Raw genomic sequence first — 26,790 nt, 5'->3', positions numbered from 1 at the left:
ATAGCTTTGATCAATTTTGGAAGGGAACAATCAAAGAAGCTACTGATAACAGAAGCTATGCAGGATATAAATCCAACATAAAAACTAAATCCGAATGAAAATTATCCGTTTTATAGCTGACTTCAAATGGAAAAAATGGAAATGTAATTTAGTACAAGTTCAACATCTTTTGACGGTTCTATATCACTAAAAGCTACACTCCAAATTTTGTATGGTAACCCTGGTAAGAACTGGTTCAAGCCTCAAATTTGTACAGTTGAATTTGCAGTAAAACAGAACCTGATAAAGAAAGAATAACAATACCAAAATTTATTATCAACTATAGAAACAAATAAGAATTAGAGTCAACTCTGAAATTATTTTACCTAAAATACTCCCACCAAATTTGCTGGAGCTTGTAATAGGAAAAAGAAACAAGGTTGAACCAGATGACTGCTCTAAATATGAAAAGTTTTTGAAAATTAAGATATTAGCAGCCTGCATCAGAAAACCCCGTAAGGCCGACAGTAAGGGCAGACAACAACTTTCAGCTGGTAATTGAAATACCAGTTAATTGCCAATGTGCTATTGAAACATCTTGCGATATTGCTTTTTCTCCTGTTCACGTCTATCATGAATCTGTAAAAAGTTTAATTATTAAAAACACGTGTGACTGTTAACTTTCTATCATCGAAACATAAATTACAGTATAAAGTTTAATATAACAACCTTCTTCTTGGCAGCAGCAAGTTCCTTCTTTATTCCACCTGAATAGAACAAGATAACAAGTCATGCGAAGCTTTTGATAGAATCCATATGAGAGGTTAAGATACAAGCAAAGTTGAATTGATTACTAATGCATTTGTGTAGGTAAACATCATGCTAGCAGATGACTAATTCAATTAAATTCAATTGACTCTCTACACATCTACAATTGTAATGTGACAGTTAATCTAGAACATCACCATCGTTTGGCTCCAATTTTAGTGCCTTCTCAAAGCTTTCAACCGCCGCATCAACATCATTAAGGGCCATGTGCGCCTGATAGATAAGGAACACATAAGAATTTGAAACTTATCATGAAACTCAAAATGCAACAGAACAAATTTGCAAATAGATGTAAACATTCCCTCCCACCCACCACCACCCCCCCCCCCCCAAAAAAAGAAAGAAAAAACCATATCTAAAGGCAGGAAACTTAAACAAATGATAACTATAAAGAAACATGTCAGTTAGCTGCTCCACTGTTAAAAGTTGAAATTTTTACACGGGTAACATCATAATATAAAGGAATTGTAAGCATAATTAGATAAAATTCAACAAAATCCACCAAGCAAAAAACCAAAGCAGCTGAAAGCTATAGATTGCACAACAATTAGAGCTTCTATTACACGCCGAAGGAAATTTTTTCTTTTCCAAGAACAATTTCTATGTGGCACCCAGGAAACTATATAATTTTTTTTTCTTTTTGGGTAACCGGGGGAACCCCGCCCTATTTGGTCAAACGAGTAAACCTCAGGAAACATTGACCACACCCACAACAACTACACATTGAATCTGTCATACCAACGATTGAAATTCTTACAGATGGATGATACTAACCTGACCTTGACGAAACAATGCTTTGACATTATTATCTCCATCACGCATTGCAAACTCTGTATCCAATAATGCCCCTTTAAGATCTCCCATTTTCAGTTTACAAGCCTACAGCAAGATACACAGCATCGATTATTGGAAGAAGTTAAGCATAGGAAAAAAAATTTCACAGAAGTGATCTTCATGGTGCCAAAAATTGAAGCAAACACAATCAGCTGATAAAAGGTTTGCACTGTTTCAGAATTTCAATACAATCCCACCACAGAGTCCAAGAACTCAAAAATTTAGTAAGGAGGAAATGATGCAAAGAAATATCAACTAAAAACACTCCAAACAAGAGTCAAACAAATATGGAAGAGGCATTGAGGCAATGGCTTCTATTTACTAAAGAAAAACTAATTCCATAACTTGCTACGACTTCTAGAAATCCTATTAAAACTCTCAACATCTATAATGGTGTATGGAGATATGTTGACCTGCATGACTAAAAGTATAAAATGCTCCATGCTCAAACAGTCCCTTATATTTTGAACAAAAAATAAATCTTACAGAGCTGTTTGTGAAAATCTGTGACTTTGTCTTTCTTAGAGATGAACTCTTCTCTGCAGAAACACAAGAATCAAGCATACATACAGTCAGTGTAACTTACACTAAGCGAAACTTGCAATAAACTACAGAATTCCATAAACAGTTCATTAACCTTCATCAATTCCTTCTTTCTCCCAGCAGATATCCAAATAACGTAAAGCCTTCCGGTACTTTCTGAGAGCCATCTTATAGTCTTGTTTCTGTGAAAAAGGATATCAGCATTATCATTAATGATGCATTAGAGAGAGAAGAAAAAAAGGAATTGCCAGATAAACGTGAAGGTACTAGAATAAATAACTTTAAGAGTAATTCAAATACCCCAAAAGATGTTCCAACATTCACTTCCACCTACAATAACATATTTCACAAAGTACAATTTGACTCACCAAATAAATCGATGCGAGATAGATCCATAATGGCACTCATTACCTTGTATTGTTCATTTCCAAAAGCCTTGATAGAATCAACAGCATCCATCCACCAAACAAGCTCATTGGGACTCTTATCAAGGTCAGCAGGCCAATCAGGATAAATGTCACCATCTTTGAAAAAATTAGATATCCCATCATCAGCCCCTTCAGGGATCTCTCCACAATCAGTTATTATAACATCAACAGTGGGGCAATCATTTTCACCAGTTGTAACATGCTCAATTGATCGAACAACTCCCATTCCTTTAATTACCTTCCCAAACACGACATGTTTCCCATCTAAGTGAGAAGTGCGAGTTGTTGTGATGAAGAACTGAGACCCATTTGTGTTTGGGCCAGCATTAGCCATAGATAACATTCCTTTTCGCTCATGTTTCAATTCAAAATTTTCATCTTCAAACTTCAATCCATAGATTGATTCTCCACCAGTGCCATCTCCAGCAGAAATATCTCCTCCTTGTATCATAAAACCTTTAATGACACGATGAAAACATACTCCCTGAAACAAAGATATAATTATCATGGAGAAAAGAAACAAAAAAAAAAAAAAAAGAAGTTTAGTCTCTGAATGGCATTGAAGAACTAATATTACTGAATACCCAAAATAAATAGTAAATCTACAAAATACATGTGAGGAAATATCAGTATGCAACAAATTTATGGGAAAGAAGAAATTATTCCTATAAATGCTAATACTAAAAACACACAAATGATGACAACTTACACAAAACCATAAATGAGGTAAAGCAATGCTTTCCAAGTACCAGATGATCAAATACAGAAAATTAAATTTCTCTTCTGATTAAATAAATCAATATGCATAAGTTCTTCCCGTATCCGCACAATCCTAATTGAAATTCCATAAAAAAGAACAAACCATTAGACATACACGCCGCAAAAAATACAACAACATTTCATAAAGACAGCTGTTACATTCATTCATTTCTTCATCCAAAGTATTGCTGTTCCAAATCCCTTCTAAAGCAAAAGACAATCAAAACATTGCTAAAAAACCTATGAAAGGAAAAAAGGAAAGAAAAAATCGAACTAAAGCAGAACTAAATAAGAACTAATTGCTCACAGTCACCAAACAGTCAATAAAACAATACGTCATAGAATTAAAACCATCGATGATCAAGATTCAAAAGCCAACCCACCAACACTACATTCATTGAAAGAAAAAAAAAACAGCAATGCCCTTTCATTATCTTCTCAAAAGCCATCACAATCAACCCACCATTTCCACAATCTTTCAAATGCAAGCAAAAGATCAAAAATCAAATAGCCAAGAACCACAGACATAAAACAAAAGATACCTTGAAATGGAGCGGCACAGAGGTGTTAGGGCCAATGCCCCTCTCACCAGTACACAGAGCCCTGAAGTTTTCAACAGTTTTCGGAACGACATCGTTGTAGAGCTCCACAACGATTCTTCCCTCGAGTTCTTCTCCAATACTTATGTCCAGGAAACACCTCGGTCTCATCATCTTCTTCTTTCTTCGTCTCTGATATTTTCTTCTTCCCTGCACAGGTTCTAGAGGTTTCTTTTCTTTGAAGAAGAAACACAAGAAAACAAAACAACCCTAGTCCCGAGTCGCGCTATTTATTTATAGTTTGAAATTAAGGCTCGCTCGCTTGCCTCTTTAGAACGACCCTGCTCTCAGTTTTGTTTGTTATGGTCGTATTGTCTTCCTTGTAATATGTAACTTTCCAGGGACTTTTCTGCAATTATCTTTTTTCCCAGAAAAAGATTGATGTGACCCAATTTATGAAATTAATGAAGATTAATTGTTGTAAGAGAGGGGGTAGCGAGAACCGCCATATGGTTAAGGACACGTCATCAGCAAAAGATCGTAGACATGTTAATTGAATCGGATCGAATAAAAATTCGAAATAAAGTACAAAAAAAAATATAAGAAAACCCGATTTGATACTGTAACATGTCACCAATTCGATATTATTTAAAATTTTTTTTTTTATTTTTACTAGCAGAAGTCTACTCCTGCCTTGTGTATCCTTTTGCCTTCTGTCGCAAGACAGAAGCCTTGTCAGACAGAGGGAAGCAATGCTTCTGCTAGCCTCCTTCATTTTTTTTTTTAAATTTTTTAATTAATTTATTTTTTTTATATAAACCCTTTTAATTTTTTCTCATTTTCACCTTCATTTATAAATCTCTCAATCTCAATTATTTTATTATATTTTTAATCTCATTTTTTCTCATCAATTATCTTTCAAAAAATATCTAAATTCATAAATAATAATTCTTTGTATTTATAATTTTATTTTTATTTTATCATTACAAAATATTACAAATTAATCGAGTATCAAATGAATTCAATCCATTTGAATATTATCATAGTATATATTTATTTATGTTTTATAATTGATATAGTATGTAAATTAATTAATTTATACTGTATTATAATTTATAATATTTTTTATCATATAACTATGGTATTCCTCCGTCATAAGTGAGAGATTATAAATAAAATATTTTGAATACTGTCTTCGATTTTAATAATTAAAAAATAATTTATATTTAAAAATTTTAAATAATTTTTTTAAATATTTAAAACCCGAATCAGCCCATTTAAGACCCATTTTTATATGGGTCAGACATTTATATATTAATAGGTCAACCCAGTTCGAAAGTCTATGACTGTTTGGGCTTCGAGCCCGGCCTATTGACACCACTACCCATACATATATTCAATTTTAATCAATAATTTAGAGATTATAAAGATAAAGCCAACAAAATCAAATTGCACTTTCATCCGATTACTCTCAATGTTTATGAAGAATTTTAGTAAAATTTCACTTAAAAATTACAAAATTTGATGATAATTTCATCTTAGTTTAATTAGATACTTGGTTTTTTCGTCTATTGTTTCTTGTTTTTATTAAAGATTCGTATGAATTTTAATTAGAATTGATGTAAATTGTGAATTGGTGGACCAAACGCACTAAAAATATTCATCTATAATTAACGGTTGAATTCAAGTTTAATTTGAACGAGTCTAAAACAAACTCAACTCAATGAATTTGAGTCTAAAAATTCAATATTTTTGAATTCAAACTTAAGCTTTGGGTAAAAAATTCGATACAAATCAACTAAAACAATATTGTTTTGACCAATACGTTAAAAACTCAATTTGACCTCAAATTTGAGTCAAACTCAAGTTTGACTCATTTCAAACAAACCAAAACTCGAATACCTTTGAAACAAGTTTAAGTTTAATTTTAGTTCTACTCAAAATAAGTGGAGTAGCTTAACTTAATTTGACTCTAACTTATCCTTAGTGGACTTAAGTGTTATTTGTCATTTTGTAGGAGAAAAAGCAATTTTTAGCTATTTTAAGTAATAGGGGATTATTTAATAGAATAATATTATGTGTATATATTTTTTATACATATTTTGGGTACACAAATTATATATTATTATCTTATTGGGCGTTATTTTATTTGTACATGATGATATATTATCTATGTAACCAAATAATATATTAAAAATGCATATATATGACTTTATTGTATTTAATATTTTACAAGATTTTGAAAACATGGAAATATAAAGAAAAATGAATAAATTATTTGAAAATTGAAAATTGTAATACAAATATTGAAAATGTGCACAGTTACTATGCCTTCAAAATCTTCAAAAGGAGAGCAATCAAAGAGTGTTATAGGTTTTGAGCTAAGTTATAGTTCAACTCAATGATTTAAAAATCGGATCAGATCAATTGGTTCAACTGATTGAACCGAAAACCAACTCTAAGTTTTATCTGGTTAATATAAAAAACTAGTTTTGTTATTGATTTGGTTAAAAATCAGGTTTGATCAGATGAACCGGTTAAAACCGAGTTTGATTGGGTTTGACTGTTGATTTTTTTAATTTTAATTATTTTTGAGTAATTAGATTATTTTTTATTAGATTAGATAAATTTTTAAAAGTTTGTAAGGAAAAATAAGTTCAAAAATAAAATAAAAATGAAAAAAAAGTATCTTATATCAATTGAAATGTCTTTTATAAATAATAATTTACAGAATTATGTTTTTTTTTTGTATCTTGAGATTGAGACTTTTTTATTTTAATTATTTTATTGAAATCAAATAAATAATTGTTACTTCTTAACACAGATATGTTTTAATCTTCATACGTATAAGTATTTTGATTGATTTTATTTTTTACAAAATTTTAAACAAAATTTATTCATTATAATTTGATAATAAATTAAACTGGTCGCATCATGAACCAGGGAGACAATTGGTTCGATACCGGTCCGGTTTTAAACAATTGGTTAAACTTTCAATTGAGAGGAAAAAAAAAAAATTGCAACAATATTTGAATGGTGGAATTAGAATTTACCAATTGGCTTGCCTCTATTTCACTTTGTGTGTTTATCTAATTGTAGTGGTGTAATTAAAGCATCCAAGCAATTTATGTGGGCGACGTCAATGGAAATTGAACCCATACCTGCATACCATATGAGAGCATAGAAAATGCCCACCTAAAATATTGAATCCCACTAAAAGCTGACTCATAAATAGTGTGATTTGGAGAAAAGTGGGGGGCACTTGGATTGGCTAAATTACCTAAGCTTCAATGTCGATGTTTAATGTCTCTTGTAAATAATTGGGAATGTGGGGCAGTTTGATGAGGCAATTGTGACCAAAAGTAAGCTAGTTGCATTGGATTTTTTTTGAATTCTTTAGTTGAGACGTGCATGAATGGGGCAATTGTGGCTAAGACAGCTGGGCAAGTCTAATCTTGCCATACTTCAATTTCAATCCATTTCAAGTAGATACTGCCTCTTCATCCAATCTTGTTTGAACAGACGAACTAATAGATCAATTCATTCGCTTTGTCTAACAACCACTCGGGCCCTACCCATATAGCCAAGTGGGTGCATTTTCAATTGCGACATCCCAATTGCTACTACTTGTGATTTGTTTAGAAAGGTGGATAATAGACAAATCCAAATTCAACCTACCAAGTTGATTGAGACATTTCACGAGGAGCAAAATTATGTATATTTATTTTAAGTACGTAAATATATATATCTTTATAAGTATTTTCATAGGATTGAGTATTATTTATTTTTAATTCAAAATTATTTAATTATATAATGATATATATTAAATATTTATATATTTATATACTCAAAATAGATACATATAATTTTATTATTTTATCATAATTATATGAGTAATACTACGTTCATCTAAATTTGAATACCCAATTGGGTATAATGTGTCATCAATCGTATATTTATTTATATAATAACATATTATCTAAAAACTCAAATGGATTTTCAAAATTAGGTGTATATAATTAATTGTATCCCTTTAAACCCCGCTTGGCGAGTTAGATTTATGGAAAGTGGGTTAAGATGCATTAGTTCAAAGAAGCTTGCATTTGGGTGCCATCTTCAAGAGCATTGGAGTTTTTGGAGTCTATATTTAGTCCAGCCCATATTTTGAGTTGGGCTGGCCTGACCAAAGTGTTTTGGAATCCACTTAAATGTTGATAGGAGAATGAAGGGACAACAATGAAATAACCAGAGTTGAACTGGATTCTGCAGCTCATTATCACAGTGATTGACAGTCAAAGATTAGTTGGTCTCGCCTGAGACAAAGTTGGTACAAAATGGCTGAAGTGATGGAAGACATATTCCAACTTCATAAATGAAGGTGATAAAATCAAATACGACATGTAGGAATAAAAGAAGGTCAAAGAGAATTCACTTAAAGCACTTTTATGTTTTAGAAATTATTTATGTTTTTTTCCTTTATCTTATCTCTCTTATATCTTATTCTTAATTTCTTCTTAATGATATGGTGTGACCTCATTATACAAATGCAGTTTGGATGAACATGGTCATCTCAAAAAGGCCAAAGGACTATTTCCCACCCAAGGTATACTACATTCTTAAGTTTTCCCCCTTTAACTATAAAAATACCAAATATCCACCCATAAACAGTTAAATTTAACAGAACTCTAACGTCTTAAAATTTTATCTCTTTTTCTCTCCTAACCCCTAAAAACTAACCATTTCCCCCTAGGCCAAGTTTTGAAAAATAGCATCCCCTAGGGTTTAGTTTTCAATCCCTGACGATCGTCTTCCCAGATAGAGACGAGGTCGTCGTCTTCGTCTGGGAAAACAAAGCTCTTCAAATTTTCAAGCGAAGACGATACCAGATCTGGGCTGATCGATGTTCCAAAGGAGAGAAGAGAGGCCGTCGGAGCATGGTGGTGCATCGGGAAAGCTTTGTCGTCAGCGATGGCGTTGGATTTGGTGTCGGGGATTGAAAACTAAACTCTAGGGGGGGAATGCTATTTTTCAAAACTTGGCCTAGAGGGAAATGGTTAGTTTTTCGGGGTTATGAGGGGAAAAGAGGATTAACTTTTAATTTATTTTTAATCTTACAGATAAAATGACAATTTTACCCTTGAATCTGTTTTTTTTAATAGCCCATGGATAGGTAAATAGGCTTTTCAAAGTTAACAGATGACAATGTGCAGAAAAAGTATACCTTGGGTGGGAAATAGTCCTTTGGCCTCTCAAAAATGCATTTTTTGGGTAATCATTACTAAGGTTGAAGAAAAAAAACAAAAGGGTATTGTAAATTTTTAAGTGAAAAGTTAAATATCAATTAGTCTACCAACATATAAATAATACTATGTAGACTTAAGATAATATATCATATGATTAGATATAATTTTATTTTTATATTTTTAATTCAAATTATTAAATTATATAATGACATATCAATTAAGTACTCAAATTAGATACATTTAGTTTTCTTGATAGGGTAAAATGATAAGATTGGTGTATTAGTTACAAATAATGCTAGGGTAAAGTGAACATATCCCAAACCTTAAGGATGAAAAGAAAATGTCCCCCAAAGTGGCTGACTGGCGGAAGAATCAAAAGGTTAAAAGAAGAGTACAAAATTTGCCCACAAAAGCAGAGCTCTAGGGACATTCACCTTGTGGCTTTCAGTTTTGTTTGAGTTGACAAAAGCTGCGCACTTCACATGGCTTTTCAAGTATCAGGTAACTCATCGGATTTAGACTTTAGCCCCTCGGTCCTCAGACCCATGTGATCAACTCATCATAGTGCCTCTGTAGCTTTCAGCTTATATTTTCTTGGGGAAAATTATGAACGTTTCGAGTCAAAGAGACAAAGTTTCAAGAGCTAGCTGCTAAGCCAAGCCAAGCCAAGCCAAACCCACCGCCACTTTTTCTCCTTTTCTTTTCTATTCAGTCTTTTTTCCATTACTAAATCTTTCTGCCTACAGGGTTTTCTTCTCTTCTCTTCTTTTCACAAATAAAAAGATAACCTTTCTGTGGTTGATTGGTGATTCCATCGTTGAATCGCATGAAAAATTTTGACGGTGTAAATATGGACACATGTCACAAAGTACCGTTGAAACCCAGAACTTGTTTTCCTCCATACTTTTATCAGAATGATGGGTTTTATACTTTCACTTCCCTCTAAAAAGTTGAATCTTGTGTGTCTCTTATTGTTTTGGTCGTAAACAGAGAAGTGTAAAGATATATCCAGACCTCTTGCCATTAAAGACTTGAATTTATTTGTACAGAAAATTGAAATTATTTCGGAAGACTTGAATAATATTGCAATTAAAGATGGCAATTCGATTAATCAGACTAAAATCTTTGTAATCGAGAATAGAGATATTTGTCCCTCTCCTTATATATTGTTTAAAGGCTTATTTATTAAATTATTTTTATAAATTTTGAATTATTATAAATATATTTGAGATTTAATAAATATTTTATTATTATTTAATATAAAATAAAGAAGAGGTTTAAATACGAAAAATTTTCTGACAGGAATAGGAAGGAAAGGGAAAAGAAATTTTTTCGCAAAGGGAGATGAGAATCACCCATCATAGTTATATCAAAAACAAAGATTGGATTAGGATATTCGACCCGATAAGACCCATTGCCATCTCTAGGTGCAGCAATGGTAATATCGTCTAGGGAAGTCCAAAACCCCCGGTCTTACTCCCTAATGTTGTTTCTTCTGCCTAAAAAAGGAATGCTAGACAAATTATTTATTCTTCTTCAATATGTCAAAACCAGAAGAATCCAATGAAACCAATACCAATAAATAAGATTATCCCACTTCCAAATAAAATAATTCTAGTCTTTTTGTAATCTTTCTGCCATAACCTCCCTTGTTAATCATAGAAGAACCCAAACAGAAGAATGTAAATGAAAATTTAAAAAAAAAAAAAAGGGAACTACAAACAGAAAGCCAATAATTGGAACAAATTAAGATTCATTACTTTGGCTGTGCTCCATGAGACTTCTGTTCTTCTTCTTCTTCTTCTTCCTTTATCTCTTGAGGTGGTGCCTCTTGTGCCACCGGCTCCGCCACAGGGATTTCAGGTCGAGTAGGATGCGGGTCGATGTTACCATCAAGACAAGAAGAGCATTTCCTTTCAACCCAACTTTCAAAATCGTACTCTCTACGACCCATGACCCGACGACCCGAACACAGCCTCCCTATCATGCCAGCTATCACTCCCAGAATCGTTATCACTGCAAGCACAGCAATAACAGGCCCGAACGACCCGTGACCCGAATGGGTTGTGTACTCTTGCTGCGTCACCACCATAGGCGGTGGCTGTTGATCCAGCAGCGGCGGCGTAGACATGAAACTAATGAAAACACACCCACCAAATAGTATATTAAATGCAAACTCTTGAGGTTGAAAATTGAATCGGTCAGTTTGGCTGGCAAAAATGGCGAAAAAGAAGAAATATTCAGTGTTAAGAAATGAAAATGGAGTTTGATGAAGAGTTTGGTGAAAAGTGGAGAGGAAAGAAGAGAAAAAGAGGGAGAGTGTGTCAAGTTATTGGAGGGTAAAACAAAAACAAAAGCACTTTGAGAGAATACCTTTTAAAATGAAGAAAGAAAGTTGTTTCTTTTCTGATCATTCAGTACTGAAAGAAACTGTTTCTGGATAAGTTAGAAACGGTAAAGCGATAGCTTAATAGCAATGGAAGAATAACATGTTCACAGCTTGACCAGCAAAAGCTTGGAGATTTGAAACAATATTCAGAAATTTTTCATCAATGTTTTCCAACTTTCACAATCCATCCATTTTTCCTTCTCATTTTCTCTTCTGTTTCAGGTGAAATTAAGAGAAATTAATTAAAATATTTATATGATACTCCAGAGATTATAAGAATATAGTCAGTAACCCAAATTAATATATGTTTTATCTCCATTTGTAACCTTTTAAGTAAATCTTAGTCGAACAAACATTTTTGCATCCATAATTTCATCTAAAATTGAGCTAAAAATAAAAAAAATTAGAAACAAATTCAATAATATTGTCTCATTTATAAGGGGAAATAATGAGATTTTCTCAAGTAGTCACTTTCCTATTTATATTCCTTTTAAGAATTACTAGCATGCTCACTTACACACACACGCTTCTTTGATGACTTTGAGATAAATGAATTGGGCTTGTCTCATTCAAGCTGAGGCTCCGGCTACAACTCTGTGGGAGATATACTTGCAAACTAAAAGTATACCATTGAAATTGAAGTTGAAAAGCGCAAGGCAATTGGGTAGTGAATAGATCAGAGTCTTGACTCCTCCAGCCTCGAATAGAGATCCCAAAAAAATATTGGCAGGGTTGGAGGAGATTCCAACTTTGAACTACAGTCAGTATATTTGTCTGAGTGTATGAATGAGGATGATGATAATGTTCATGAATTAGAATAGTTTTTGCAGATCCAATTATATAAAAGGGTGGCATTTTATGAGTGATTTTTGGGACCTCAATGGGTTCAGTCTCAGGCGTCTACCGCCTTTTCTTTTCTTTCTTTTTATCCAACTTTGCACTCCTTGTCGGCTTCTGCTCCAAACCATTGTGCCATTCAATTCCCTCTCTTAATTTTCACTTTTCCTTCTTATTTCAAAGCTGAAATCAACTTCTTTTATTTATAAAATTATGTGTGCTTGATGGGAGAGTACACACATTTCTACAACTCATATTACATAGACCCTTAGACAAATTGTCCTTTCGAGGTTGAACATATCATACCAAAAAAGTATCATTTTTGAACACAATAATCAACTTTATAATTATTGTATAAGATAAATCAAGAATTTAGTCGTGATATGTCAAAAGGAATCATGATAGTTTTAATTGGCAATCAAACACCCTTGAAAGCAAACATATAGACTATATAAACATCAGAATTTGAGAGGCAATTATGCTTTGCATTAACTTCACTTACCAATTACAACAGAAGCTAGCACACACCAGAACCAGATTATTTATAGCTGGTGGCCTCATATAGATTAGAGTATTAGTTAAACTACACAAGTTTCTTCTAATCTGCTGGTTTCAGTTATTGACAGACCTACAAACCTTCCTGATCTCCCCATCTTGCCCTGTGAGTACACCAATGTTTCCCATCTTCACCATTGATGCAGCAAAATCACTGGAGTAAAGATAAGGGTTCATACTATAGGCCATAACCAATGCAGCAGTTGTTGAGTCCCCCATTAATGCTTGATCAGATTCAAGAAGCCCTGTGTTTTGCAAAAGGTTTGTGTAATACACATTGTCGAATCTGTAAATACTCAAGGGGTCGAGAGGAGCAACATTGGTGTTTGATGAATCCTGATTCGAACACAAGCTTTGTAAATTTTGAAGTGCAGAGGAATCAAGTGCAGGATCAGGCTTGCCTGAGCCTTTGTAGTTAAACAGTCTATACTTGAAGGTGAAGCATTGAGCAAAGCCTATGGTATGGGCTCCTGTAAAAGAGCAAAGCAACAAAATCCATATCAATTACATTTAGTAAATAAGAGAAAGTGAATCAAAAAACCTGAGAGGACTGCAACATCCTTTATGTCAAGGCCCTTTGCAATGAATTTGGCAGTGATGTTTTTCAGAGGCTCAATGGGGGATGGCAGTTCTGAATTGGCTGCTGCTTTGTTTGCAGTTAATCCATCTCGTCGGCCTAATTGAACCGGCCAGAAGGGTCCTCCAGACTGTTACCAGAAATTAAAGAACAAAAGAAACAATTAGTTGAAAGAAAGAGCTCATAAGTTAACTGTGAACTTTGATGATTACCTGAACAACAGCCTCCCTAGCTGCAAGAGCCAAAATATCAACACATGAAACGGTTGATGGGCAGGCTTTTTCAACGTCTGCCTTTATAATGTCGATGACTTCATACCCACGAACAGAATTCCGATTTGGTAATGCATTTTTCTCTCCCTCCAATTTATCAGTGTCATCAAGAAGAATTGAGGCATCACAACCCTGTGCAGAAAAGAGAATAAAATAAGACAAAAACACTCTTAAGAATGCATACATTTACAAGTGTTCATCTTGGGTTCAAGGGGGCCAAAACAAAGTATTAACACAAAGCATTCACTGATTACAGCAACAATTACATTGACAAAACAATCATGGAAGTGGAGCCGAAGAAGGGATGCAGCCATCCTGGAGTCATTCATGATAGCCGCCTGAACATTATTTTTAACAATCATTGGCAAATAGGGGCATGATTTAGCATAGAAGTTATCGTACTGGCCGAACTGCCCAGAAGGAAAGGATGAAACGAGGGAGAGCAAAGAGAAGATGAAAAAGAAGGGAATGGTGCAGAAGAAGAGTTTATGACCCATAGCTTGAAGAAGATTAAAACTACTGATTCTAATGAACTCAAACGGGAATGATGATTAATTTATAAGCAAAATGAATGGAGGGTCGAAGGATTTTCATTGGTTTAAGCTTGGAAGGTGGCCATGCCACTATGGTGATCACTGATCAGTACCTAGTGGCCACAGCAATTATTTCATAGTTTTAAGAAAATTCTGAATATATTGATGATATCAACTACACATAATTTAACTAGGGAAGACATATCTGAAGTTTATATGTGTGTATATATATATATGATTATGACCGCAGAACCTTGTTCTGACAAAGTCGAAAAAGTAAATTCCGAAATGTAGTTATTAGACTCACAATTACTGCACTGGAACATTACTATTTGATCTCAAGTCAATCAATCCAAGTTTTTCACATAAGGGAGAAATCATGCTAATCGAATCCCCTCCTTTATGAGGAGATTCTTTCATTTAACCACTTAACCTAACCCCTAAGTTTAAATCGAAGTTAGATGTTCACTCTGCTTATATTCCCACTAAAATCTGTAGTGGACTGTGACAAAGAGAGACAGCTATATATCCAATCTAAACAGAATTATAATATGAGAAGATAATAACGTGCGAGTTTCTAAAATTATTTCTTAATAACAATCTACACTCATCCAAGTCAAAGACTGCAAACTATCACCATTGATGCAGAAGCCACATGTTCATCAAATACATAGCCATTTGAAGTCATTTATTGCAGAAAAGTAAACTAAAGTATTCCAAAGTATGTTCATACGTGTGCTTAGTGAAACCAAACCCTAAAACATGACTAGGATTTCATATCAAAAAGGCATGCGAAGGGCTTGAAATAGTTAGTCAACTTCCAAAGAAAAGACACCATTTATATAATCTTAACCAGTTTCTTCGAGTGCTAATACAAGTGTCAGTTTAAGGTAGGTTATTATGAGATACTTGTGTGTGCACTTTGTATTATATAATGAAATTACTGCTAGTATAGAAATTTAAGAGATAACATTAAGAAAGAATTCCCCAGTAGACCCTAAAGCTGCATGAAATTGAGAAGCCTTGTCTTCACGAAATTTACTGAACCCACTAGAGTTTAACACCGGAGTCAGATCAAGTCACTAGCCATGTGAGTTTACAGCAAAAAATTCATGAAAATTTGAGATCTTCAGGTTATTAGCACGACGCTCTAACCAACTGAGCTAATAGGCCAGTCGGTCAGTGCAAATAATTATTGTCTCCTGCTCTTTAACAACCAATGGTCTAAGAGATAGAATAATATTTAATTTTGCCATGAACAATGAAATAGTTAATGTAAATGATAAACTTTTATAGTAGCTTTTATTAATATGTTATGTCTTCTGACATAACAAACATAAACAAGACACATACATTACATGTATTTGTTCATACACATAAAATTACTTTCGATCTTCTACTTGAAAAAATTTAGTAAATAAACGTTGTCACAATTGTGACATATCATTACTATACATCTTGAATAACTAAGAAGAACATGAATCAATGAATGACTAAATATAAAATGATGAACCCATCTACTACATATTATTATTGCTAGTTTTGCTCAATTCTTGCTTTCAGGATTGCAGAGCCATTTCAGTAACTAATAGCTAGAGCACAGCCTAGTAGGGGCAGAATCTTTAAGGTGAAGTGGCTAGAGCTTGTGGACTTGATGGCTTGCCTCGCCCCATGGTAAAACCCCTAGTTCCATCTGGCATTCTAGGACCCTTAGAAGTCTGTTTAACAAATGTTTCAGACTGAATTGCACTGCTCGATTGAAGAGATGGAGCCAACAACCCACGTCCAATGTGGGTTTGTCCACGTCCACGCCCTCTAGCCCATCCCTTCTTTGATCCTATTGAATGTTCTTCAGCCTGCCAAAACACCTTACATGAGATTGTAACATTTTCATTCACTTTTTTCTTATTTTTTTTGTTTTTAGATAAGTTTTTTCTGCATATTTTTCAAGTAAACAGCAAAAGAGTTGTTATCATTATGCCAGTTTTCCCATTCTGTGATTATGACACTTACATTGTTCTCTATGACCAAATCTGGGTGGTTTGGCCAATATGTATCTTCAGCCTCTTCCTCATCGTTTAAAATGCCATCAAAGTCTGACTTTCTGTTCTTTAGAACAGATTTTGGCTACAAAATTGTAAATTGGAAACTATAAATGTTGTATGGAGCATAAGCATAAGAACAGAATAAACAAAGATAACGTTATGATCAAATAGCAACAATATAATTACACATACCGAGCATCTAATCAGTGGCCTTACTCGAAGCCCTTTCCTCCAATTTCTTTCATCACTTAACTTATCAACCTGTAGCACACTCTCAATGCTGTTAAATTGAGTTAAAAAGAATTTGAACATAAATACAATGGAAGTCTAGTGTTAGCATACCGCTTTCTCAACTATATCAGAATTCTCATACTCCACAAGGGCATGTAGCTTAAGCAAAAGAAACAATAAAAGTTACATAAAAAACTTTTTGAAGTCATATCTCTAACTTTAATAAACAAAATGAGCTAAATCTTATCTTTGTATACCTTGTTACTCACAAAGAAATCGCTTTTAGAGCGCGAAGAATTGGATTCAGGAGGATGACAAATGCGAATGCTTTTTACTCTGTTGATGATATAAACTATTAGTATGCAGCAATGACAATCTTGAATCTTGGCATTTGTGAAAAATTAGGACTAATTTATAGATCCAACCTCCCAACCACACTAAATATTTTCTCCAAGTTTTGGTGAGAGTGATCTTCAGGTAAGTTCTCTGCTACAACAGTACAAGACTGCAAAACATAACACAAATTGTATTGCACCAAAAGGTTTTCAAAGAACAAGTTTAGAATAACCCATGTACTGTAAAAATTAAAGTGTCTTTACCTGCAATTCCTCTTTCTCTTTCTCCGTGAAAGGGTGTTTACGCCTCACCTTCTTTCCATCATCACTTAGAACCTTAAAAAAAATGAGAATATTTATACAGCGATCTGAAGAAATTATAGTAAATTTTCTACGATCACTGTCATAATAAGCTATGATTGTGTAAATTTAACGGAAAAAACTTACAAGCTTTGAAGAGGACCACAGTGCTTGGGTAAGTATCTGGTTATTACCAACAAGAGACTTGATCTTCTTCATGGAAGCAAGGACAGATATGGGCACTTGTGAAGAGCCAAAAATCATAAATCAAAATTGTTTCATTTGGAAGTATAAGAAACAGCAACTTGAGAAATTGGACTCTACAAATAAAATGCAACGATCCTTACCAAAACCTTCTGGATCTTTGTTCATGTGTTTTGATAAAGTTTCATTTGCAAGAAGACTCATGGCACTGAACTGGTATTCCACCTGTTTTGTTCACAAAGTCATAAATCACCCTTAGACCAAAAGGTACCTGGAAATAAACTGGGAAACTTATGAACTAGAAAATATTGTTTCACAATGTTTTGAGCTGGAAAAATTATCCTATCCAATGCCGAAAGACTAAATGTATAAATAGCCCTCCTTATAGAATGAACGAGAGTCCTGTCAGAACTCAAGAGTGACACACACTCGCAAAGCATTTCATCATAATACGGATCCAACCATATCAATGTAATTCCACTCTAATGTGCTCAAAGTCTATCATAAATGAATCAGGAGAGAGGAGGAGGATGAAGAGAAATGGAAAGCATATGTGAAAAGGTCTGAATTAATGTCAAGAAAATCATGACAACCCTTTAAAAATCTCGTAACTTTGAAATGCCGGGAAATGTCCCTTGATCTAAATTAAAGGTGAAATTCCATCTAAGTTTAGAGTGATCTCACTAGTCTTTCATATCCCATTTCATAAACCGATCCTCATCAAACAATATTCGATCTTTCATAGGTAAACAAAACATGAAACAGAAATAATCAAAATGCAGAAGAAGGGTAACCTCTTTGATGATCTTTTGCTTGAGATCATCAGTGAGGACATTTTTCGAGGAATTGGGGAGCGTGACATTAGAATTTGAAATGGCATAAACAGGTTCTTGATCCCCAACAAAGATCCAATCAGAAGCACCAACAGTCCCACCAAGATAGTGAAAACAAGGATAGTAATATCCAGAAATGGGCATCCGGGTTTGCGATCTGGGCACAAACTCAGGCGCCTGAGCATTGAATTTGAAGGGCACACTCCCACTACTAGTACCGCCATTTGTTGTGCTCTTCATCCCTTCTTTGTCTTGTGTAGTCTTTTCTTCAATCCTCACGGCTTGTGCTTGAGCCATTCTTTGGATTTTGCAGGTCTGCGAAATGTTGTTTAATTGATTTTGGTTTCTCTCTCTTTCTCCCCTCAACTTTAGTAACTGTAAACTTGATATTGAATTGAATCCACGTTTCGCGCGAAAATATGGGTACTCTTCTGACACTTGACCGTTGCTTGTGGGTTTGACCGGTATTTTAAGGTTTGGATTTTGACAAAAAGGGTAGTTTCAAACACTTTTCCCTTAAATCTTTCTAAGGGTAATTTGATCATTTCAAAATTAAGAAATTACAAGTTTTAATAGATAAATAAACTTCAAAATAGATGTCAAAATTAATTTTACTAAGTAGAAGTTGCAAGTTAGTAATTTAATTTAAGAATAAATGTGTAATTAGAAAAAAATTAAGTAAAAATAGAAAGTGAAGCTTATTGATTATGTTAAGGGCTTGGTTTGTGATTTTAGGCCCACTTATATTGAGCTTATGAGCCACTAATGGACCAATCATTGAGACCCAAAATGAGCCTTTTCTGGGTTGAAGTTGTGTCTTTTGTGCCATAAAACTTCCCATTCGATTTTTTTTTTTTTTTTTTGATTGGTTGAAAAAAAAAAAAACTATGATATTAGACTTAAATTATGTGGGAACCAATTCAAATTGAAATTTTTTATTCATGAGAATAAAATCATTACAAAATAATAATTAAATATACAAATAATGTGTCATCATGTAATTAAATATTTTAAATTAAACATAAAATAATATTAAATCATATAATGACATATTATTTATATACTCAAAAGTATATGTATATAATATTGTGCATATAAGATTTTCCAAAGCTTAGCTTAAACCCTAAAGGACAACTCAAAATTTAATCTCATTGCTTAAGTAAATTAGGTGAAATAGAGCATCTAATAACAACAATTACAAATGTCTTCTTTCTTTTATATTGAGAAACCTCATCAGAGTCAAACCACTATATTGGATCAAAATCAATTATATCGAGTAAAATAAACTCTAAATCTAGTGACTGATCTCACAATCATTGAATCAAATAAATAAAAAGTTTAATCTTGATATGTCATCAAAAGATACTTAAACTCATACTCTTTTATATATAAAGTCTTATTTTTCGTCATTTAAGTTATCATTTGAGGTTAGTTGAAAGTGTTTTTCTATGTTCTGTTTGGCATAATCAAATTAACCAATTGGGTAGATTTATTTTCTTTTTACCATTGAAAACATATGATAATCATAGCAATAATATAAAATAAATAAGGAATCAAGCATCATTCAAGGCTTTCAATGCCCATGTGATGTCAATAACCAAAACCTTTGCTTAGCTGCATAATATTCTATTCCCTAATCCCTAATTGGAAATTAAGAATCTTGATTAGAAAAGAGAAAAAAATGAAGCCAAGATTAGAAACAGAGGCTCCATAATTTTTCACCAAGAGACTAAAGTGGAACTAACTATCAAGAGTGGGCTCAACCCATTTCATGATGTCTTGTCAAAAAGATTTTCTGTATTATTTTGCCTGTGACTGTTTTGTCATGCATCCAGATAAACATAACATAACAACAAGTGATTGTGTTTTTTTAGTGGAATATGAAATGACTGGGTTAGGTGAAAAGGATAAAAATCTGGGGATCTTCAACAACTTCGCCAATCCATTGCTTTTCTTCATACTAAATTATTGGTCCTCCTTCTAAACTATGTAACCCATTTGATACCTTTGTCCTAATTTGCATGATTAAAGCTTATTGCTTTTATTTACAGGACTTGATGCCTTTATTATTATCTAGCTAGAAAGCATATAAATCTATTCCTACGTTTTCGTCACGTTTTTTATTTTAAATGCCTAAAATTAGTATAAAACGTTTTAAAAATATTTTAAATATTTACAATTTTAAATCCTAACTTTTATGTTGTCTCCTCTTCCCTTTAGTATATAAAACCTCTTTTTTTTCATTGTGTTAAAATCAAAAACCCTATTTAAAGGAAAAATATAGGTTGCATTTTTTAAAATAAAATTTGGTATTCAAACATTTTTTTTTTTTTTATATTTATACGTTTTCGCATTCCTGTTTTCTATATTTTTAAGTGTATATATTTCATTTCCGCGTTTCCACGTTTCTATGCCTGTATTACCGTGTTACATAGTTATCTAGTATTGAACTAAGGTCTGGAAGTTAGTCCTGCATAGTTTGCTTCAATAATGTTTTAATTTGGATCAAGGAATAGATTCTAAAGCTGGGGTGTGATTGCAGTTTCCAACACAAGTTTGCAAAACAAATTCAAAATCCCTTGTGGGTATTTATATAGTAAAAGGTTAAATTGTTTTTTCTTTCCAGATTCTTTTACATGATCAAATGAACTGTGAGGGTTCAATGGGGCTGTAGTTTTGAACTCAAAACAAGTTCCATAAATTTTTTGGATCATTAAACTAAAAGAATAAATTAGGCTCCAAGTCAAAGTTGAATTTGGTTAGAATTCTGTTTCCCTAGCTAGCAGTCATTCAATTGAGACTGGTAAAGTGAGTAGTTTGTTGGATAAATTATGAGGTATAATGTGATTCATTGACTCTCTCCTTTGAAGAATCATTTAATTATAAAAAATATAAAACAAGGACATGAGGAATCTCATTTAGAATGATTGAAATTGGTGTTACATCCCTGGTCCAATAATCCGATCCACTGTCAAGATATTATTTACTTTGGACACACAGTCCATCATGGTTTTTGCTTCTGAGTTTTGCAACTCAAAACGCGTCTTAACAGTTTAATGAGCACACAAGTTATTTAACCAGTCAAATTCTCCCACCTCTAACCGATGTGGGATACATAGATAGAGTACAGACAAACTCAACATTTCTCCCATGCTTTGTCGATGTGGGATTCGCATAAGGGTATCACATATTCAAATGACGAGAGGGGGTGTATGTGATACCCTTAGACAAATCCCACATCGACAAAGCACGAGAGAGATGTTGGGTCTATCTATGTATCCCACATTGGTTAGTGGTGGGAGAATTTGATTAGTTAAATATCCTGTGAACTCTTTAACTGTTAAGACGCGTTTTGGGTTGCAAAGCCCAGAAACAAACCCATGATGGACCGTGTGTCCAAAGTGGACAATATCTTGACAGTGGGCCGGGTTATTGGACCAGGGATGTTACAATTGGATATAAGCATAAGATATCACAGGAATAAAGAGAATTCTGCATAAATATATTATCACAAAGATAAAGTCTACATCTAGTTCTTGCAATTTGTACAACCAGAAATACATTTTTTTTTTTTTTATAACGAGGAACCCGCCCAATTGAACCTTCCCTTTTAAGCCAAACCAACTACATCAAGTAGGTAAAACCTCGGATTCAATGATTGACTCCACAACTACTGAATTAAGTAAGTCAAGAGTTTAATCTTGAATTATCGTCGAAAGAGACTTGAATTCATATTCTCTTATACAAGGAGTTTCCACTTTTGCTATTTAAGTTGCTCTTTGAGGCTAGAGACACAACTCTCAAACCACCAAATGGAACATTGAATGATAACGATTCTTCCCAACATGATTCTTTTGATCCTGGTAAATGCAACAGTAACAGTACATTGCTCAGATGGACCTCAAATGTTGAAACATTTCAGGAAATTTTAACTCTGATAAATACAGTACACAGCATCCTAGCACAAGTTGTGAGAGAAAAAGGAATTGTCTCTATTTTCAACTGTAAAAAGCTGGAATTTGGTTTGGCAATCTTTTTTTCTTGGTGGGGTTTAAAAGGGTCTGGCTTAGGTTGAAAGGGCATCATGGCCCTCAATTCATGCGAGAAATATCTTTTTTCCTGGAGAAGTAAACTGATTCTGAGAATGTGTAACAAGTTTTATGAGATTCTTTGTCAATTCTAATGTCAAATCTTATTGACTACTAAAAAGTGATATAACATTGTAATAGAAGGAATCCTAACTCCTACTGTTGAATTCCCCAAAAAGATGGAAAGAATAAGAAATAATTTCATCCAACTTTTTTCTGTCTTGTCTTTCCCTGTGTACAAGGCAAAGCACAGGGAAGAATTTATTGTGGTTTTCCTCATAAGGGTTCCAGCAAAAGTTTCATCGTTCTTCCAAAACTCAAATTCATGGGGAAAAAAATGGAAGTTCAAATAGTAATAATAAAATAGCAGAGAATTTAAGAGGCAACTAGAAGTTTTATGACATGGAAATAGCTGGTCTCACTTTCATCTGTGAAAACATGAAACATTTTGGAGTCCCTATATCAATTCGAGGAAAACAGAACTCACATAATATACAGAAAGAAAGCTAATCCTGCAAAATTTAACAGCCTCTGTCTCACAAAAGGTCCTTCTCCTTTATATATTATATAATTATAGCTATATAGTCATAATATTCCTCCCATGTATACTTTTTATCTGCAAAATTCATGGTGGACGCACACTATACATCATCTTTTCCGGGTTTGTTCATTTGACTTTTCCAGCTATGACCCTCAGACTTTGCATCTTCATCATCTTCCATGCTATCGCCTCCTGTTGTGGATGTCCCTCCAGTGTTTCCAGCTAACTGAAGAGGGCCTTGAGGAGAACCAGACTGAGAACTGCTTCCCTTTGAGGAGTCGCCATACTGATCCTGGGACATCCACAAACTTGCCAAAACAACTTCGGAATGGTTTGCAGGAGCAGCTGCAGTAGTAGGTGGTACTCTACGAGTATGAAGTCGGTATTTCTGGAATGACCAAAAAATTGTTGTTACAGTTCATTCATTCAAAATTAAAAGGAGAAAAATTTGCAAAGTTTATTGTATCTAGAAGAGAGTTCCTTTCCTATGTGTTTTAGATGTTTACTATTTTACTCATTCTTCTTAAAGTAAAGCTGGTGGTAAAGCAAGAACTCACCTGCAAATGGCTCTTCACTTCATCGTTCGTCAAGCCATCAACTTGCATAAGTTCTCGAATCTGCTTTGGAGTGGCAGCTGCAAATGATCAGTAAAGATCATATTAGTGCTCAGCAATCGAATTAGATTACATTTCCAAGATAAAGAAAATCATTATAAAGAGGGCTAATTTCTAACCATGTCTATAAATTGCAACATCGAAACGAAACGACATAAATGTGTCAGTGCTAATGTTTCCATCTCTTTTACCATTCAATCTTTAATCATACAATGGAAAGAAAAACACTGAAGGAATTCAATTCAATTACAGTATCATGCATCACAACAAAATCATCAACATAATTCAGAGATTCAGTTCATTATCATTAGCCAACCTGCTGCGCCTCCAAGTTGTTGCAAGGCATTAACAAACCGCCGATGCAACTCAGGGGACCAGCATCTCCTCTGCTTCCTGTTAGTCTGCTGGTGTGGTGGTTGTGGTCCAGTTGCATTAGGGGCAGACGAGGAAATTGATTTGCTACAACTGGTTCTTGAACCACTAGAACCTGTATCCTCTTTGGGATTCTTGATTCCTGGAGTAACCAGAGACAACCCATGAACAGGGAATTCCTCTATGTCTTCCTTCCTTGCAAAACCAGGATAGGCTTTAAACGGCATAAATGCCCTTGCTTCAGTCCTGCTTTTAAATGGATTCTCTTCATCATTTCTCTGCCGGAACAAGAAAAAAAAGTTAATCAACCATCAAAATTTCGGTCTTTCATAAGTTCCTTTTGCTTGTTTCAAAACTTACCTTAAGTTTTAGATCGGTATTCTGTTTGGGATTAACAATGGGATCAGTAGTTTTATGGTCATCAGTTTTCCAGAGCTGCACAGAGCTCATCCAATTTTTCTTGTTATCTTTACTAGAATCATTTTCCTTTTTAACGGTTGGAGTCTCTTCATCTTCATCATCAGAACTACTCTTCTTCAAGGGAATAAATTCCTCCAAAACTGGTTTCACATTCTTTGATGATATACATTGCATTAGCTCTTCCTTCAGCGCTACAATTGCTGCAACAACCACCACCAAATCACAACAAAATCATCAGAAACACCAAAAGCATTAAATTTTGGAATTTCCTTTTTTTTTTCACTACTAAATTTCATACAATACCCACCAATCAAAACCATATAATAAAAATACCAGATGAAAAACAAATAAAACAAAGCATCAACGAATTACTCCAGAGAAAAAGAAAACAAACCATCATTCAAGAGGAGCATGCAAAGAGGAAGCTCTCGTTTAAAGGCATCGATCTTTTTCATTTCCTCTTCTAATCCCTTGACAAAGGCGTCAAGTTTAGAAACCTTATCAGAAACGTTTCCGATCATCGAAACCTCACGGAGAAAATCATTGACAGTTTTAGGTAGAAAAGTTGGTTTAAAATTCAAGCTGAGTTCAGGTGGAACCGAACCCATATCTGAAAAATCCCTTCTTTCGTATCAAAATTCAATCAAAAAAATGTTTCTCTGTCTTAGGTTTGATCAGGGTCTGGGCAATGAAGCTGATAGAGAAGTAAGAGAGGAAAATTGAAAGCCGAGATCTGGGTGTATATATAGAGATGGAAGAAAATACATAGAAAAATAGATGGATTCAAAAGAGAAAAAAAAATAAAACAAAAATACGTGTATGTGTTTGTTGAGATGAGATAAGAGATGGAGATTGAGATGAGAAGAGAGAAGTATTTTCTTTTGATTTTTGATTTTTGTTTGTTTGGGGAGAAAGAAAGAAAGAAAGAAATATGGAAAAGGAAAAAGATTGTTTGTGAGGAGAGTACTTGGAAACCAAATTTTGGAAACGCGAAGATTCTGCTACTCGTTTCTATCTTAAAAAGTCACTTTCGCGTCTCCGCGTCCTCTATGCATAACTCTGAGTCCACTCAGTTAAGACTCACTTGTAACTTAGTCGGTTACCCACCACTTTTTTCTTATAAAATTAAAACAAATTTAAAAAACCAATTAATATTATACATTTTCTGTTATAAAAATATAATTTAAATTATAATTATATGAAAATATTATATATCGACCCATTTTAACTCCATATTTACCTATAATTATAAAAAATACGTATGGTTATAATTATCGAAAAAATTCTTAGATATCAACAAAGTTTAGAGATTAATTTAGGGTTTCATTAAAATATTTATAAAAAAATTATATTTAATTTATTTGTGGAGAATACTTAAAGTTAATATTAAAAAAATCAATTAATTAATAAATTTCAGTTCATAAGATTCTCGCGCAGACGGTATTTACCGCTATTTTAGCAGGCCTTTGGGGAGAATATCATGTTGCGAAATTTCTAAATTTCAATTTTCTTATTTCCTAAATTACCCTCAACTTCTTTCTGAATGACTAATTAGCCCATGCCAAACGAAATTTTGACAAAATAGACTCTTTGAAAACATTAACAAATAGTAACTAATCTACTATCTTGTGATCACATAGATTCCGTAATTTAGAATAGAAAATCTAGAATTAATCAAATCTTAACTTACCTAATAATAATTTTTTATGGGTATTATAATATGTATAATAATGGGTCATATTTAGTTAGCTTTGACACTATCTATTAACATATCGAGACCTGTGGTATAACCTAAAACTTCTCTGTTTTTACACGTTTTTTAATTTTTATTATTTTTTAATAATTTAAAGTTTTTAATAAAATTATATATATTCATTTTAGATATATAAATATATACACTTATATATGTTATGATGTCATTGTGATGAGATGATTTCAAATTAAAAATAAAATTGTATCTAATTATATGATGATACGTATGAGTCGCAAGCATCGTCTTAAGACCCATGACCTAGCTCGCATGACCTGCGAGCTGTCATGACCCGCTTTCATGTCTATTTTCCGGTCAAAATCCTGGAAGAAATATTTTAATACAAAAGGGGCTAACAATTTGGCAATTTCTAAGGGAATCAAAAGCACCATTTTTTTCTAAGCAGGTGGGTTGATGGATAGTGTAGACTATAAAATTAGGTTCTTTTTGTTGATTCCAGAAACTTATTTTATACTATCGATTAAAAAATTAGTTATTTTTTATCTTTCAGAATCAATCAATAAAATTATATGCATACTTTTGAATATATTTGTTATTATTTAATTTAATAATTTGAAATTAAAGATAATATAACATTTAATTATATAATTATAAATAACATTTTTTTGTACTGTATCTAACTGATTTCTCTATATAAGCTCGTTTCTTCTCAAAGGAAGATGAGACTTGATAGAAAAACCCTTATCATATTTTTTTCCAGCTTTTTCTTAGTAAACCTCT

At 33.3% G+C, this 26,790-nt stretch overlaps 5 protein-coding genes across 9 annotated transcripts; all 5 read right to left on the bottom strand.

The window, feature by feature from the left end:
* Nucleotides 1–85: 85 nt before the first annotated feature.
* On the bottom strand, nucleotides 86–4,259 carry LOC123227995 (peptidyl-prolyl cis-trans isomerase CYP40-like). 5 transcript variants are annotated; one of them, XM_044653166.1, is made up of 10 exons: nucleotides 3,914–4,251; nucleotides 2,596–3,096; nucleotides 2,279–2,366; nucleotides 2,128–2,180; nucleotides 1,582–1,686; nucleotides 945–1,020; nucleotides 709–746; nucleotides 547–618; nucleotides 366–477; nucleotides 86–279 (listed from the first exon to the last, which is right to left on the bottom strand). In XM_044653166.1, exons 1-8 carry the CDS (start codon nucleotides 4,082–4,084, stop codon nucleotides 565–567), a joined length of 1,086 nt encoding a protein of 361 aa, XP_044509101.1. In that variant the 5' UTR covers nucleotides 4,085–4,251; the 3' UTR covers nucleotides 86–279; nucleotides 366–477; nucleotides 547–564. The 5 variants fall into 5 exon arrangements, with proteins under 5 accessions (XP_044509101.1, XP_044509102.1, XP_044509104.1 ...); XM_044653167.1 differs by having other exon boundaries at nucleotides 366–437; XM_044653169.1 differs by having other exon boundaries at nucleotides 366–432.
* A 6,650-nt stretch (nucleotides 4,260–10,909) lies between these two features.
* Nucleotides 10,910–11,284, bottom strand: LOC123227797. The gene has a single exon (XM_044652927.1). The coding sequence runs from the start codon at nucleotides 11,282–11,284 to the stop codon at nucleotides 10,910–10,912; it is 375 nt and encodes a 124-aa protein (XP_044508862.1).
* A 1,618-nt stretch (nucleotides 11,285–12,902) lies between these two features.
* On the bottom strand, nucleotides 12,903–14,311 carry LOC123228403 (peroxidase 10). Its single transcript, XM_044653806.1, has 4 exons — nucleotides 14,050–14,311; nucleotides 13,724–13,915; nucleotides 13,476–13,641; nucleotides 12,903–13,404 (listed from the first exon to the last, which is right to left on the bottom strand). The coding sequence occupies exons 1-4, from the start codon at nucleotides 14,278–14,280 to the stop codon at nucleotides 12,992–12,994; spliced, it is 1,002 nt and encodes a 333-aa protein (XP_044509741.1). The 5' UTR covers nucleotides 14,281–14,311; the 3' UTR covers nucleotides 12,903–12,991.
* A 1,309-nt stretch (nucleotides 14,312–15,620) lies between these two features.
* Nucleotides 15,621–18,652, bottom strand: LOC123228354 (la-related protein 6C). Its single transcript, XM_044653723.1, has 10 exons — nucleotides 18,226–18,652; nucleotides 17,575–17,656; nucleotides 17,375–17,469; nucleotides 17,192–17,263; nucleotides 17,018–17,097; nucleotides 16,850–16,928; nucleotides 16,704–16,751; nucleotides 16,554–16,622; nucleotides 16,330–16,443; nucleotides 15,621–16,172 (listed from the first exon to the last, which is right to left on the bottom strand). The coding sequence occupies exons 1-10, from the start codon at nucleotides 18,559–18,561 to the stop codon at nucleotides 15,939–15,941; spliced, it is 1,209 nt and encodes a 402-aa protein (XP_044509658.1). The 5' UTR covers nucleotides 18,562–18,652; the 3' UTR covers nucleotides 15,621–15,938.
* A 4,074-nt stretch (nucleotides 18,653–22,726) lies between these two features.
* On the bottom strand, nucleotides 22,727–25,269 carry LOC123226895 (transcription factor HHO6). The gene is made up of 5 exons (XM_044651456.1): nucleotides 24,694–25,269; nucleotides 24,240–24,499; nucleotides 23,824–24,157; nucleotides 23,451–23,527; nucleotides 22,727–23,281 (listed from the first exon to the last, which is right to left on the bottom strand). Exons 1-5 carry the CDS (start codon nucleotides 24,905–24,907, stop codon nucleotides 22,994–22,996), a joined length of 1,173 nt encoding a protein of 390 aa, XP_044507391.1. The 5' UTR covers nucleotides 24,908–25,269; the 3' UTR covers nucleotides 22,727–22,993.
* Between the last annotated feature and the right edge of the window lie 1,521 nt (nucleotides 25,270–26,790).

The sequence above is a fragment of the Mangifera indica genome, chromosome 10, assembly GCF_011075055.1.
Source record: "Mangifera indica cultivar Alphonso chromosome 10, CATAS_Mindica_2.1, whole genome shotgun sequence".
Lineage (NCBI taxonomy): Eukaryota > Viridiplantae > Streptophyta > Magnoliopsida > Sapindales > Anacardiaceae > Mangifera > Mangifera indica.
This window is presented reverse-complemented; position numbering and strand designations above follow the sequence as displayed.

Coding starts and splice junctions, on each gene's coding strand:
- LOC123228354 (XM_044653723.1), bottom strand. CDS start 18,561: ATGGCTCAAGCACAAGCCGTGAGGATTGAAGAAAAGACTACACAAGAC. Junction 17,264..17,374: donor TGTGGTCCTCTTCAAAGCTT/GTAAGTTTTTTC, acceptor ATTTTTTTTAAG/GTTCTAAGTGATGATGGAAA. Junction 16,929..17,017: donor ATATTTAGTGTGGTTGGGAG/GTTGGATCTATA, acceptor TATCATCAACAG/AGTAAAAAGCATTCGCATTT.
- LOC123228403 (XM_044653806.1), bottom strand. CDS start 14,280: ATGGGTCATAAACTCTTCTTCTGCACCATTCCCTTCTTTTTCATCTTC. Junction 13,642..13,723: donor CTAGGGAGGCTGTTGTTCAG/GTAATCATCAAA, acceptor TTCTGGTAACAG/TCTGGAGGACCCTTCTGGCC. Junction 13,405..13,475: donor GGATGTTGCAGTCCTCTCAG/GTTTTTTGATTC, acceptor GCTCTTTTACAG/GAGCCCATACCATAGGCTTT.
- LOC123226895 (XM_044651456.1), bottom strand. CDS start 24,907: ATGGGTTCGGTTCCACCTGAACTCAGCTTGAATTTTAAACCAACTTTT. Junction 24,500..24,693: donor CATGCTCCTCTTGAATGATG/GTTTGTTTTCTT, acceptor TGGTTGTTGCAG/CAATTGTAGCGCTGAAGGAA. Junction 23,528..23,823: donor ACAACTTGGAGGCGCAGCAG/GTTGGCTAATGA, acceptor GATCATTTGCAG/CTGCCACTCCAAAGCAGATT.
- LOC123227995 (XM_044653166.1), bottom strand. CDS start 4,084: ATGATGAGACCGAGGTGTTTCCTGGACATAAGTATTGGAGAAGAACTC. Junction 2,367..2,595: donor TTGGAAATGAACAATACAAG/GTAATGAGTGCC, acceptor CCTTTTTCACAG/AAACAAGACTATAAGATGGC. Junction 619..708: donor TTGCTGCTGCCAAGAAGAAG/GTTGTTATATTA, acceptor AACTTTTTACAG/ATTCATGATAGACGTGAACA.
- LOC123227797 (XM_044652927.1), bottom strand. CDS start 11,284: ATGTCTACGCCGCCGCTGCTGGATCAACAGCCACCGCCTATGGTGGTG.